This window comes from Eschrichtius robustus, chromosome 19, assembly GCF_028021215.1.
Source record: "Eschrichtius robustus isolate mEscRob2 chromosome 19, mEscRob2.pri, whole genome shotgun sequence".
In the NCBI taxonomy this organism is placed as follows: Eukaryota; Metazoa; Chordata; class Mammalia; order Artiodactyla; family Eschrichtiidae; genus Eschrichtius; species Eschrichtius robustus.
Window position 1 is genome coordinate 34,081,249 of NC_090842.1, and position 14,698 is coordinate 34,095,946.

At 33.8% G+C, this 14,698-nt stretch overlaps 1 protein-coding gene across 5 annotated transcripts in view; it reads right to left on the reverse strand.

The window, feature by feature from the left end:
* Positions 1-14,698, reverse strand: part of CYLD (CYLD lysine 63 deubiquitinase) — a 58,709-nt gene that overhangs the window by 36,273 nt on the left and 7,738 nt on the right. For all 5 annotated transcript variants that reach the window (XM_068527713.1, XM_068527710.1, XM_068527712.1 and 2 more), the window contains 2 exons: positions 13,926-14,228; positions 11,649-11,754 (listed from right to left, as the gene is read on the reverse strand). In XM_068527713.1, coding sequence (XP_068383814.1) covers positions 11,649-11,754; positions 13,926-14,066 — 247 coding nt within the window. In that variant the 5' untranslated portion in view covers positions 14,067-14,228. The remainder of the gene's footprint in view (positions 1-11,648; positions 11,755-13,925; positions 14,229-14,698) is intronic.

The following is a 14,698-nucleotide window of genomic DNA, read 5'->3' on the forward strand; positions in this document are numbered from 1 at the left end:
AGATCTTTTTTTGTGGAGGGCTGCTTGCTGCACTGTAGGATGTCTAGCAGCATTTCTGTCTCTATCCCCTAGATTCAAGCAGTACTCCTACCCCAGATGCGATGATCAAAAACGTCTCCAGACATTGCAAAATGTCTTCCGGGGGCAAAATCACCACAGGTGGAGAACTACTGGCTTACAACTAAAATGACCTTCTTATGAAGGTTTTGTACTAATGCTAAAAGTAAAAGTAAAACAAAACAAAACAAAAAACTTTAAAAATTGCTTCACATACCAAAAAAAAAACACAGTAAACTGTGACAGTCTCAAAAGAAAAAACTGCAATGGATACCAATGCACGGATGATTCTGATGTTGTAATTGGCAGAAAAGAATTGTAAAGAGGCTATTATAACTATGCTTAATGAAGTAAAGAAAAATATGCTTACAGTGAAGGAGAAGATAGGAATATCTCATCAGAGAAATAAAAACTAGAGAAACAAAAAAAGGAACTGGATGGAAAGTCTTAAAATACTTTTAAAAACTTAAAAATACAATATCTCAAAAAATAATGTATTGGATGTGTTAAAAGCACAATGCGGACAAAAGAGGGGGAAGTGAATAAAACTGAAGGTAGAACAATAGAATTATCTAAAGAACAGAGGGACTAAAATTTGAAAAAATATTAACAGAACCTTAAGGATAAGGGACAATACCAAAAATTTTGACATATATCCAACTGAAGGTACAGAAATAGAGAACACTGAAAGGAACAGAAAAAACATTTGAAGGAAAAGAAAAATGGCTAGACGTTTCCTACTTTGTTAAAAAATATAAATTTACATATCCAAGAAGTTTAGCAAATGCCAACCAGGATAAAGATGAAGAAAATCATGCTAGGCACATCATAGTTAAATGCTGTAAGCCAAATATAAAGTCTTCAAAGCACCCAGAGAAAAACAACATATTACATTCCATACAGGGTCACAATGATTCAAGCTACTGATGACTTTTCATCAGAAACTATGAAGCCCAGAAAATCATAGAAAACCAACTTTAAAGCAGAGTTCTATATATACCCAAAATATCCTTCAAATATGAAGGCAAGATAAAGATATTCTCAGACAAAGAAAATTAAGAGAAATTCATTTCTAGAAGACTTCACTTCAACAAACACCACAAGAAGTTCTTCAGGATGAAGGAAAATGATAAATAGATGCACAGATCTTTTAATTCTTTAACACGTAAATGATTATTTCAACAAAAAATATAACATTTCCTTGTGCATTTTTAAAGTACATAGATGTAATGTACATGACAATTAATAGCATAAATAATGAGGAAGAGGTAACTAGATTTACATGGTTACAAGGTTTCTACACCTTAAACTGATGTATATAATTGGCACAATATTAACCTGAACTAAACTAAAACATTAAGGATATATACTATAATCCCTGGAGAAACCACTAAAAGCAATATTACAGTGAAATATAGCTTAAAAACCAATAGATTAATTAACATATAATTCTTAAAATTTTTCAAATAATCTACCAAAAAGGTAGAAAATGACTGTAAGAAGAATGAAAAACAGAGGGACAAATAGAAAACATAAAAAACAAAAATTACTTTAAGTGTTAACAGATTAAACACAACAACGAAAAGACAGAGATCATCAGAATGGATTTTTTTTTAAATGACATACTGCCTAAAAAAAAACAAGTGGGATAGAGTGGGAAAATGGAGTAAAGAAGGTGGGGCGGGGGGAAACATCTCAATCCAAAAGAACACATTGGGGATAGGGCAGACAAAGTAGGACAAATAGAAAACACACAAGATGGTAGAAATAAATCCAATTGTCAGCAATGATAACTATTAATAGATTAAAATCTTCAGTTAAAATATAAAAATTGTCAAACTATATTAAGAAACCAACTATATGCGGTTATAAGAGACATAACTAAAACATAAATGATGAAAAAGAGACATACCTGGAAAATACTAACCAAAAGAAAACCTATCTATATCATACAAAACAGAATTTAAGGCAAAAAAAAGAAAAAAAAAAAAAGAAAAGAAATTACTGGAGATGGAGGCAGTCACCACATAATGAGAAATCACTTAGAAGATACAACAATTCTAAATTCTAGGTACCTAAAAATTCTAAACTTGTATGCAGCAAATTAACAATTTCAAAATTAAAGCAAACACTTATAGAATTAAGAAGAAATTAACAAATCCATCATCACAGGGAGATGTTTTAATATACCTTGTTCAGTAACTGTTAGACCTCACAATTAAAAACTCAGTAATGATACATAAACTTTGAATAGCATAATAAATTAGCTTGACCTAAGGGACATATAAAATATGCATGAACTACATGCAACTCCAATTGAAGAAAACACATTCTTTTCAAGTACACACAGAACATTTCTGAAAATTGATCACATACTAGGCCATAAAGCCAGCCTCAACAAATGTCAAAGGATTAGTATCATATTCTCTCACCATATCAATCAAATTGAAAATTAATAACGATAAAAACAGACACCTGAAAATTTTTAAAGTACATTTTAAAATAGTTGATGAATTACATTAAAAAAATCATGAAGGAAATTACAAAACACTTCAAATTTAATGGTAACAAGGTAACTATATATCAAATGTTATGGAATGTAGGTAGTTAGGTACATAGAATCTATAGCCTTAGATGCTTTACACCAGAAAAAAAGACTAAAAATTAACAAGCTAAGCATTCAAACTAAACAGTTTAGAAAAAAATAGAATAAATCCACAAAAAGTCAAAGAAAAAATAATTTTTAAAATTACTGAAACAGAAAATCAATATATCTAGAAAGGATTAAGAAATCCAGAAGATGGTTTTTTGAATAAATGAAAGTGAGAATCCTCTGGCAAGATTGTTTTTCTCTGTCTGCCTTATTTCACTTAGCATAATGCCCTCACAGTCCAACCACATTGTCATAAATGGCAGGATTTCCTTCTTTCTCATGGCCAAATAATATTCCACAACATCTTCTTTATCCATTTATCCGTTGATGGACATTTTGGTTGTTTCCATATCTTGGCTCCTGTAAATAATGTTGTAATGCATATGGGAGTGCAGACATCTTTTTGAGATCCTGTTTTCATTTCCTTTGGATATACATCCAGAAGTGGGCTTGTTGGATTGTAGGGTAATTCTATTTTTAATTTTTTGAAGAAAAAGGCAAATACTGTATGATCTCATTTATATGTGGAATCTGAAAAGGACAAACTCAGAAAAACAGAGAGTAGAGTGGTGGTTACCATGGAGTGGCGGGGTGGAGTGGCTAATCATTAAAAAAGAAATAGTGTGCAATTCCACTTAAATGAAGTACTTAGAGTAATCCAAATCATACAGACAGGAAATAGAACCGCAGTTGCCAGAGGCTGAGGGTAGGGGAGAGATGGGCGTTTACTGCTTAATGGGTACAGAGTTTTACAAGATGAAAAGCATTAAGGAGGCAGATGGTGATGACTGTTATACAAAATTATGAATGTGTTTAATACCACTGAACTGTACTTGTAAAAATGGTTAAGATGTAAGTTTATGCCATACGTACTTTACCAAACAAAAATGTTTTTTAATTTAAACACATGCATTAAAAAAATTTTTTTTTAATTTTACCCCAACACTTTCCAAGGAACAGGCCCTTCCTGAGGCAAGCCCATTCCAGGGCACTATGTAAAAAAATTTTTAAACATGCAATGCAAATTTGTTCTTTAATTTTGAAACATGCAAAAATTAGCAAACTGGACCAAGCAATGCATGACTCATGATAAAACTGGACTTATATCAGGAATGTAAGTCTAATTTAATATTAGAAAATTAGCAGATCAAAAGAAAAGAAACACAGGACTCTCTCAATAGATAAAGAAAAAAGTTTGATAAAATTCAATATCCACTCATGATAAAACTCTTTGACAATGGGGAATAGTGGGTAACTTCTATAACCTGATAAATGACAGCAACAACAATAAAATCCTACGATGAACATCATACTTCATAGTGCAATGCTGAAAGCATTCACTTTAAGATCAGGAGCAAGGCCAAGATGCCTGCTATCACCACTTCTATCCAATATTATATTTACAGGGACACTAGGATAACAAAACCATATTTTAAAAATGAAAGATATAAGGATTAGAAGGAAGAGGTAAAACAGTATTTGCAGATGATAATTACTTGCTACTAAAAAAGTAATCTACAGATAAACTGTGAATAAAGATTTTAATAAGATTGTTTATAACAAAACTCAGCACACAAAAGTCATCTGAGATACTACCTCACACCCACTAGGATGGCTAGAATCAGAAAGTCAAATAACAACAAAAAGATGAAGAAATCAGAATTCTCATACACCGCTGTAAAATGCGAAATGGTGCAGCCACTTTGGAAAACAGTCTGGCAGTTCCATAAATGATTAAACATGAGCTACCATATGACCCAGCAATTCCATTCCTAGATATATACCCAGGAGAAATGAAAGCATACATCCACACAAAAACCTGTACACGAATATTTGTAGCAGCATTATACATTATAGCCAAAAGATGGAGGGAACCCAAGTGTCATCAACAGATGAATGGATAAACAAAATGTGGTATATTACTACAATGGAATATTATTCAGGCATAAAAAAGAATGAAGTACTGATATATGCTACAACATGGATGAACCTTGAAAACATTATGCTAAGTGAAAGAAGTCAGTCACAAAAGAGCACAGATTATATTATTCTATTGATATGAAATGTCTACAACAGGCAAACATACAGAGACAGAAAGTAGACTGATGGTTGCTTAGGACTGAGGAGGATGAAGGGATAATGGAGTTATAGCTAAAAGGTACAGGGTTCCTTTTTGAGTTGATGAAAATGTTCTCCAATTGACTGCTGTGATAACTATACGTATCTGTAAATACACTACAATACACTGAATTGTATGGCTTAAACTAGTGAATTATATGGTATGTGAATTAGATCTCAATACAACTGTTTTTATAAGTAGACTATATTTCTACTTATCACCAAAAAACTATTAGAAAATATGTTTTACTTTATAATGTATCAGAATACATGCAAGAAATGGAGAAAATTATAAAATTTTACTAAAAAGAGATTAAACAAATGAAAGGCTACACATTGTTCATGTATTAGAAGTTTCAATATAATAGAAATGTCAATTTTCCTCAAATTATTCCACAGCTTAACTGCAATTCCAATCAAAATCCCAACCGAACTCTCATAGTATTTGATAAGCTGACTGTTAAATTTACAGTGAAGAGTCAAAGGCCAATCACAGCCAAGACACTCATTAAGAAAAAGAACAAGCTCAGGGTTTATTGTTTTGCTCTTCTGATGTCAATTAAAACACCTGGTTATCAATTTTAATAAATCTGTTTAGTTATAAAAAAAAAAAAAGAACAAGAAGGGAAATGTACTCTTACAGCTGTAAGACTTCTTCTAAAGCTATGATGATAAACGCCTAGAGGTCTTAATGTAGAAAAAGAGTAGACCACAGAAAGAGATCCATATATACATATGTTAAAACTTGATTTATACCCAGCAAGCATGGTAGAGAAAATTGGGTATTATGTACCTCATATCCTACACAAAATAAAATCTAGGTGTATTATACACTTAAATGTGAAAAGCAAAACTACTAAACTTTTAGAAGACAATATAGAATAACAGGAAAACTCAGAAGAGCAATGAGACAGGACTAGGGCTCTTATTAAAACATATTATAATGAATCATTAAAAACAATGTGGTGCTGAAGCATGAACAGACAGAATAGAAAGTCCAGAAATAACTGAAGTATATGTGGGAGTTTAGTATGATGAAAGTGGCATCTCAAAGGAGGAAGAAAAAGATGGACTTTTCAATAAATGGTGTTGGGACAAGTGGGTAACTATCTGGGCAGGGGGGTGGAAACTAAATTAGATCCATATTTCACATCATACACCATATAAAATAAAAATGGATCAAAGATATAAATGTAAAAAATAAAACCACAAGAGTACTAGAAGAAAACATGGGGAAATTCCTTTATAACCTTGGAATGACAAAATCCAGATGCCTCTAACAAATTTGATAAATTCAGCTATGTGAAAATTTTAAATCCTGCGTGACAAAAATCACCTAAAGCAAAGTCAAAAGACATTAAACTAAGTGAAATAAGCTATATACAAAGGACAAATATTGTATGGATTCCACTTACATGAGGTATCTAGAATAGGCAAACTTATAAAGACAGAAAGTAGAGAACAGAAGTTACCAGGGGCTGAGGGAAGAGAGAAATGGGGAGCTATTTCTAAATAGGTATAGAGTTTCTGTTTGAGATTATGAAAAATGTCTGGAAACGGCAGTGATGGTTGCACATCATTGTAAATATACTTAATGCCACTGACTGTACACTTAAAAATGGTTAAAATGGTAAATCTTATTATATATATTTTATCACAATGTTTAAAAATGAGGAAAATCAGATAAGCAAACAATTAAAAACACTAATGACAAATGAGGGTTGGGGACAAATGAGACAGGAACATTTGCACCTCACATCTCAAAAGAGTTTACAACCCTAATACATAAAGAAGAAATTGGTAAGAAAAAAAATGATAATCCAATTTTTTTAAATAGACAGTAAATATGTATAAACAGTCCACAGAAAGAGAAATACAAATTTCTCTTGACCATACGAAAGGATGCTCAACCACATTCATCACAGACATGCAAATTAAAACTATACTGAAATATATCCTTCACCTATCAGATTGGAAAAAAAATTTATGACAAGGCTATAAAAAATCCCCCTCATGGAACCCTCCTATGCTGTTGGTGAGAATGTAAACTGTTGCAGCCACTATGGAAAACAGTGTGGAGGTTCCTTGAAAAACTAAAAATAGAGGGACTTCCCTGGCAGTGCAGTGGATAAGTCTCCACACTCCCAATGCAGGGGGCCCGGGTTCGATCCCTGGTCAGGGAACTAGATCCCACATGCATGCCGCAACTAAGAGTTCACATGCCACAACTAAGGAGCCCGCATGCCGCAACTAAGGAGCCCTCATGCTGCCTCCCGCAACTAAGACCCGGTGCAACCAAATAAATAAATAAATATTTTTTTAAAAAACTAAAAATAGCGCTACCATATGATCCAGCAATCCCACTCCTAAGCATATATCTGAAGAAAACTCTAATTCAAAAAGATACATGCACCCCAATATTCACAGCAGCACTATTTACAATAGCCAAGACATGGAAGCAACCTAAATGTCCATCGACAGATGAAAGGATAAAGAAGATATGGTATATGTATACAATGGAATATTACTCAGCCATAAAAAAGAATGAAATAATGCCATTTGCAGCAACATGGATGGACCTAGAGATTATCATACTAAGTGAAGTAAGTCAGACAAAGACAAATATATGATATCACTTATTTGTGGACTCTAAAAAATGATACAGATGAATTTATTTGCAAAACAGAAACAGACTCACAGACATAGAAAACAAACTTATGGTTACCAAAGGGGAAAGGGGGTGGGAAAGGGGTAAATTAGGAGTTTGGGATTAGCAGAAACAAACTACTATATAAAATAGATAGACAACAAGGTCCTACTGTATAGCACACGGAACTATATTCAGTATCCTGTAATAAACCATAATGGAAAAGAATTTGAGTGTGTGTACACACACACAAACACACACACACACGCGTATGTATATATATATATGTAAAACTGAATCACCTTGCTGTACACCAGAAACACAAAATTGTAAATCAACTATACTTCAATAAAAAAATAAAGAACAAAATAAAAAAAATAAATAAATCACCCTCACACTGTGCTGGTAGGAATATAAAGTGTTATATCCACTACTGAAAGCAGTTTAGCAGTATCTAGAACAATACAAATCCATGCAGCTTTTCACCAAACAATCCCACTTCTGGGAATTTATCCTATAGATAAGCTAAGCACATGTGGAAAATATATGTGTACAAAGCTATGCAGCATTGTTTGTAATAGTAAAAAATTAGAAACAATCCAAATATCCATCAATAAGAATCAATAAATTATGGAACCACAATACAATGGAAAAATAAACACTGTAAATAATGAGAAGAACCTCTCTATTCAGATACACAAAGAGCTCCAAGATATAGAGTGAAGAGAATAAAGCACCGTTCAGAACAGCGTAAATACTATGCTTCATGCCTAAAAAGGGAAAAAGACTATGTATTTATATTGTATAAAGAAACTCTGGAAAGATATACAAGAAACTAAAAAAAATAGTTACTAGTGGGAGGCAAGGAGTGGAGTGAGGGGGCAACTGGAGCAGAGGGGATAAGAATGGAAACAAGATACCCTCCTATACTGTTTCATTATTTTGATTTGAGCTATGTGAATGCATTTCTTATTAAAAATTATTTTAGTAACTTGATAGTTACTAAACTCAAGGGTATTTGTATTGGTCAAAACTCAAATGATACAATGTATATTTCATTACATGTATGTCTTTTATCTCAAAAGGAAAAAAAACCCTAAATACTTATCTCTAGTTAATTATATGTGCACTGAAGTATTTAGGAGGAAGTGTACTGATGTCTGTAACTTATTTTGAAATGCATTAAAAAAAAGGTGGATCAGTGCATGGATAGAGGGATGGATAAATAGATGATAAAGCAAGTACAAAAATATTAATTGTAGACTCTAGGTCGTAGGAATAGAGATGTTCAGTATAAAATTCTTTCAACTTTTCCATATGTTTGAAATTTCATAATAAAATGTTGAAAAAATATTTTATTAAAAGTTTAAAATAGAGAACTCATAAATCAATAAATAGACAAACAAATCAACAGAAAATTGAGCAAAGACACAAACAGGTATTTAATAGAAGACACAAATGTTCCATAAACATATGAAGTTATTCAACCCTACTTGTAATCAGGGAACTACAAATTAAAACCACCTTGAGATACCATTTCCCAAAGGCATCAGATTGGCAAAAATATTAATCGGTACCAAGTGTTGAAGAGGATACGGAAATACGCAAAACCCAAACATCCATTAACATTAGAATGGGTTATTAAATCATGAAGTATTCACACAATGAAATATACTATGAAGCAGTGAGGGTGAACAGACTACTAATACCATCATCTACAGGAAAGACTCTCAAAATACACTTTAAGTAAATGATGCAAGCATTAAAGAATACAATCACTGTGACTCTGTTTATACTAAGTTTAAAAACAGACTAAACTAAACAATATAATATATACCACCCCAATATACCACCTCAATGCAAGCCACCATCCTCTATCTCTCATATGGATAATTGCAACAGTCCTCCTCCTGATTTCCCCGTTTCTGCCTTCTAACACACAGCCAAAGCGATCATTTTAAAATGTAAGTTAGGGTTAAGTTGTCCTTCACTCAAAACCCACCTGAGCTCCCCATCTCCCTCAGAGTAAAGCCAAGAATCCATACACCAGCCCACCTGGCCCTGCCTGGTCCAGCTCCACTACCTCTCCTATCACTCTCCCTCGTTCAAGTCACAATGAACCCCTTGCCATTCCTCAAGCTGGCCAAGCCCTCAAATCTCCATGTCAAGAGCTCAAATGTCACCACATTAGAGAGGCTCACTGGGACTACCCTATATAAAGTAGAAAAATCCCACCCCTCACAACCCAGCACTCCCCTTCCACCTTGCCTGTCATTCTCCATACAATCACCATCTAATTGACCATATGTCTTATTTATTGTCTGTCTTCACTCACTAGAATAAAACCTCCATGTGGGAAGACCTTTTACCTGTTTTGCTTCCTACTATACCCTCAACACCTAAAAGAAGCCTAAGTAAGGCTTTAATAATATTTGATGAAGGAACAACCTTTTACAAAACTGCTTTTTAAACAATAAGCATTTATTGTAACATTAAAAAGTATTTTGATTTATAAGATCACAAATTGTGCTTTTCCATAAGCAGTCATGAAAAGGTAAATTAAATATTACTAGATAAAATGTCAAGCACATGTATGCTTCCCACTGAATGTAAACCATTTGTTTCCAAAGGGAAGCAAAGAAATAGCTAAGAATCCAATGTGTAAGAAATTAAAAACTGATTTTAAAGAAGTCAAGGAAAACAAAGTATGTCAGAGTTTTACAAAGCAAAATCGAAATAAAGCTATCATTTGAATCCCATACCTCCAACTAAATAAATGTATTCTTGCTGTAAGGCTAAAAGCTAACGTAGAAAGCATTTTCTAACTCAGCAAAACAAGCATTTATTACTTGCCAAGCCAACAGGGAAACAGGAAGGACAAAGAGGGCAGGCTAGAAGGCATCTCAAGGATCACCTAGTATTAGCTCCTTCATTTTTACAAAAAAAGAAACTGAGGACCTGAAATGACCTTTTGAGTTTTGGGGAACTCAAAAGTGTTATGTGTCAAAATCAACAATAATGAAATAACACTGGAAGCAAAAAAACCATTTTGTTCAGTTGTGATCCTTGCTATAGTAAAATTCAGCTTTTAAAGAATTAAAGACAAAATACATCTCCATGGAAACAATATTCCCAAGTATACATGTCAGGCTGAGAATCATGTTCTTCTATGCAGGGCTTCATATCCTAAGTACACACAGGATGTGGGGTGAGGAGGTACTGAAAGGGCAGAGCTTTATAATCAGACAAGTCTGGATTGGAATTCTGGCTCTACCAGAATCAACCAGGATCTTACTTGATCCTCGTCAGTCTTATGTCTATCTAAGCACCAGTTTTTCATCAGCAAAATGGGGATAATTAAGACCTACCTTATAAGTTTGTCAAGAATGTAGAAACTAATTAAGAATTAATGTCCAATCTAATTAAGAGATTCATAATTTGTGGCTACTGAATGCACACTTTCAATGCTCAATAAGAATCACCACCTCTGATTGCCTCTGTTAGTTCCATGACTACCAATAGACTAGCTTATAACTGGAATTCTACTAAGAGCAGGGAGAAGGTGCTGTTGATGCTGCTATCAATAGGAATTTATCAATTAGTTGACAGCAGCCATTAGGTGCTACTTGTTTGGGGTAAAATAAAAGGTTGCTTAAGATTATTTTTAAGATGTAAAAGTTGAGTGAACTGTTTCTGACTACAGAGTCATGAAGCCTGATCAATTACGCCATTCTCAAAACTGGAAGGGATATCGTAGGGCATCCAGCAAGAATCCTCTCCACAGTATATTAGATTATATTAAATGACCAACTTCTGCTTAAAGGCTTCTAGTTTAAACCAGGCTCTCACTCAAACAGGTAGCAGTTTATTACATTTTCTGACCCTTGTAATTATCAGAAAGGGTTTTTTTTTCACCCACTTAGAAGGGACACGTGATGAAAAAGTGAACAATAATGAATAAATGCTACCCCACACTCACATACTTTTAGAAATGCAAATCTTTAAATATTGTTTTTATTTGGGGGTAAGGAAGGATAGTCTATGTAATAACAATTCCATAATATAAAAGTCAAGTTCCAAAAATGCATCTTGAAGCTTATATTTACATCCTCATAACGAAATATGTCTTAGAAGCTCTGCCTTCATAATATTTAAAACACAAAGAAAACATACCTGGGATGATATCATTGATATGCAAGAGAATTGTACTTTCAACACTTGCAAAACTACAAAGCTGTACTCCATCAAATCTTCCATCCCAGTTGCCAATAGGATTATCCTAGAAATTAAATAATAGAATAAACTTTAAAACCCTCCTCAACAAAACGTAAATATGAAAGTCTGTATTTTCCATAAAAGGATCCTCCAACAAATGAGATCCAAGAACAGTCAAGCCATAGTATACACATGGATGAGCAAGGGATCAAAAGCATTTGTCATATTTCACTGGACAATACTTATCTATACAATAACAATCCATCTACATAGGTAGATGTATTAATCATACACTGTTTCAGCCAGAAGTCTGCCCCTAATTAACCCTAGCTTGCTCTAGTCACTTCACATTCCCTGAGCACTTAAATATTCAATTTGAATTCCTGTGTGCCTTTCTGTAGACAGAAAGTCTATTTTTTTAACTGTTCTTTTGTCATTTTATGGGTATGCAAGAATTCCCTCCAAAATGGAGATCTTTATATTAATTATAAAAATGTACTCCACGAACAGCACTCTATAAGTGCTGTGCACGGAGCCAGATTAAGAGACGGCCCAGTCAGACAACTGCCCTGAGCACCAATATGGACAGCATGCGAAATGTCATCAGAAATAGGAGATGAACACTATTGCATTTTCCAGAACTTTCCTTTCAAGGAGTGCACTAGAGGGGTTTGGAATGAATACTTGCACAAGCCAACTGGAAGACAGACAGAGGCAGGGGGAGAAGCTGGCGGTGCAATCACTAGGCAGCCTGCCCCAAGTAAACAAGATGCTCCCTAGACTGCCATCTAAGGGGCGCCAGGCCTAAATGGCTTTTACCAAGTTTAAGGCCCAAATGACCTAAATCAAGAGGAAACTAACCCCAATGACCAGTGGCCCTCTTTCTCCAACCTTCCCTCCACTCAGCCCACAATCTCTTCTCTAAGCAAGTTCTGAATATTTAAAGAATAATGGTTTAAAGATGTGCTTTATTTCTAGCTATCCCGAGGGACCCACATGTTCTACGCTGGCTCTAACTTCTCACATGGTAAATGTTCAGTAAGTGTTTGTCTAAACAACATAGTAACGTTTGTCTAACTAATGGGTATCAAATAGAGTTTCCTAGAATTTCCAAGCACAGCGTAAGAGACACTTATGCTAGAACATTCATATCCTACTAAAAAGTGCACCTGAATTGATAAAAATAATCACTAAAAACACCGTGAGTACAAGTCTATTACATCCTCTCCCAACTCTTTCTAGTATTTAATAATTCCGCATGATTTTCCTTCATTATACCTAACAAATTCTTGTCCGAATTTTCAATCTATGAGAAAAATGTTCTCAAGACTTTATCTTCTCCTTCTCTTAATCCCACAGGTATCGTCCAATTTGCCATATTGGGATGTAACCATTATTAACAAATATGACTGTAAGGTAACATTAAAAATAAGTGACACAAACAAAAGGACAAATACTGTATGATTCCACTTAATGAAGCACCTAGAATGAGCAAATTCACAGAGACAGAGAGAATTCTGGTTACCAGCAGAATACTGGCTGAAAGGAGTGAGTAATAGGGAGTTACTGTTTAATAGATACAGAGTTTCAGTTTGGGCTGGAGATGAATAGGGGTGATGGGTGCACAAAAAATGTGAATGTACTCAATGTCACTTTAAGGTGGTTAAATTGGTAAATTTTATGTCACATATATTTTACCACAGAAAAAAAAAAAACCTCTTTTGAGTGAATTACATCCTAAGAAGACACTCTAATTGTCTTTTCCTCTAAAGCAATGTGCCTTTCCTCTATTCAGGTATTGATATTTTCCAGGAATGACTTTTACACACTACTCATTAAAATCAGATCAGCCAATTAAATTCAGTAAAATATTACAAAAAGAGAAACACAGATTACAGGAAAAAAAACCCTTTTCAAAACAAAGAAAAATAAGACATCATGCAATATATTTCAGTGGGGTTTTTTTCTGTTTATTGGTCAGCTATTATAGAGCAAATTTAAAGACTGAAAACATTATTCCAGTTTATTCAAACAGGAAAAATGAGTAAGTGTAAATCTATAGCTAGACTCCTGTCCCCTATCAATGTTCCTTTACCAAAGACAAATTAGAAAGTGTTCTTTAAATTACTACAAATTAGTCCATTTTAGATATTCAAAGTGTTTAATTTGTACCTAAATTGGTCATAAAACTAATAGATATATTCACAAAGATAACATAATTCAAAAGTTTCTTACCATGTCCACACCTACAAAATATCCTAAGCTTTCTTTGCCTGGCAAAACATCACAGAATATAACTGTTCCAGATTCTATAGTTTCTCCAAGCTTCAAAGAAACTCTGGAGTTTATTTCCAGAGGGGGAAGTTCAACTTGCATTGTGTCCACTGGACCTGCATAATCACTTTCCAATCCAGTGTCATCATCTTCTATGAGTTCTAGCTTGTCCAATGCAACAAATACTCCACAATCTTCATCACACTGAAAAAGCTGTTTCCCTTGATATATCCCATCAGTGAAACCTTGGCCACGACCTTCTTCCTAGTTTTTAAATGAGAGAAAAAAAAAATGATTGACTGATAGAGAAAGATGATCCCTAAGGAAAAAGATCCACTCTGGGGACTTCAGAGAAATCACTGAACAAATTCTAAATGACACATATAAGAAATATAATTATTAGAAGTTGATATTGAATTTAGGGTGTTTAAAAAATAAGGAAGAAACTGTATCTGATGTTGAAATAAAATTACTTGATAATTTCAAATCATAACTCTACTGTGAGAGAGCTTGGGCTAGATTCTACATTGTGATTTTAACAAAAATTTTGTCATAAAAAGAAAAGTTTCCTTTAATATGACAGTAATGCTAGCTCCATTTATTGAGCGCTTACTGTGTGCCAGCCACTGTGCTAAATCCTGAATCTATATATCACAAAAACACTGCAAGTTGTGTATTAATATTACTATTTTACAGATGAGGAAGCAGATTTAGAGAAGTGGCTTGCTTAAATA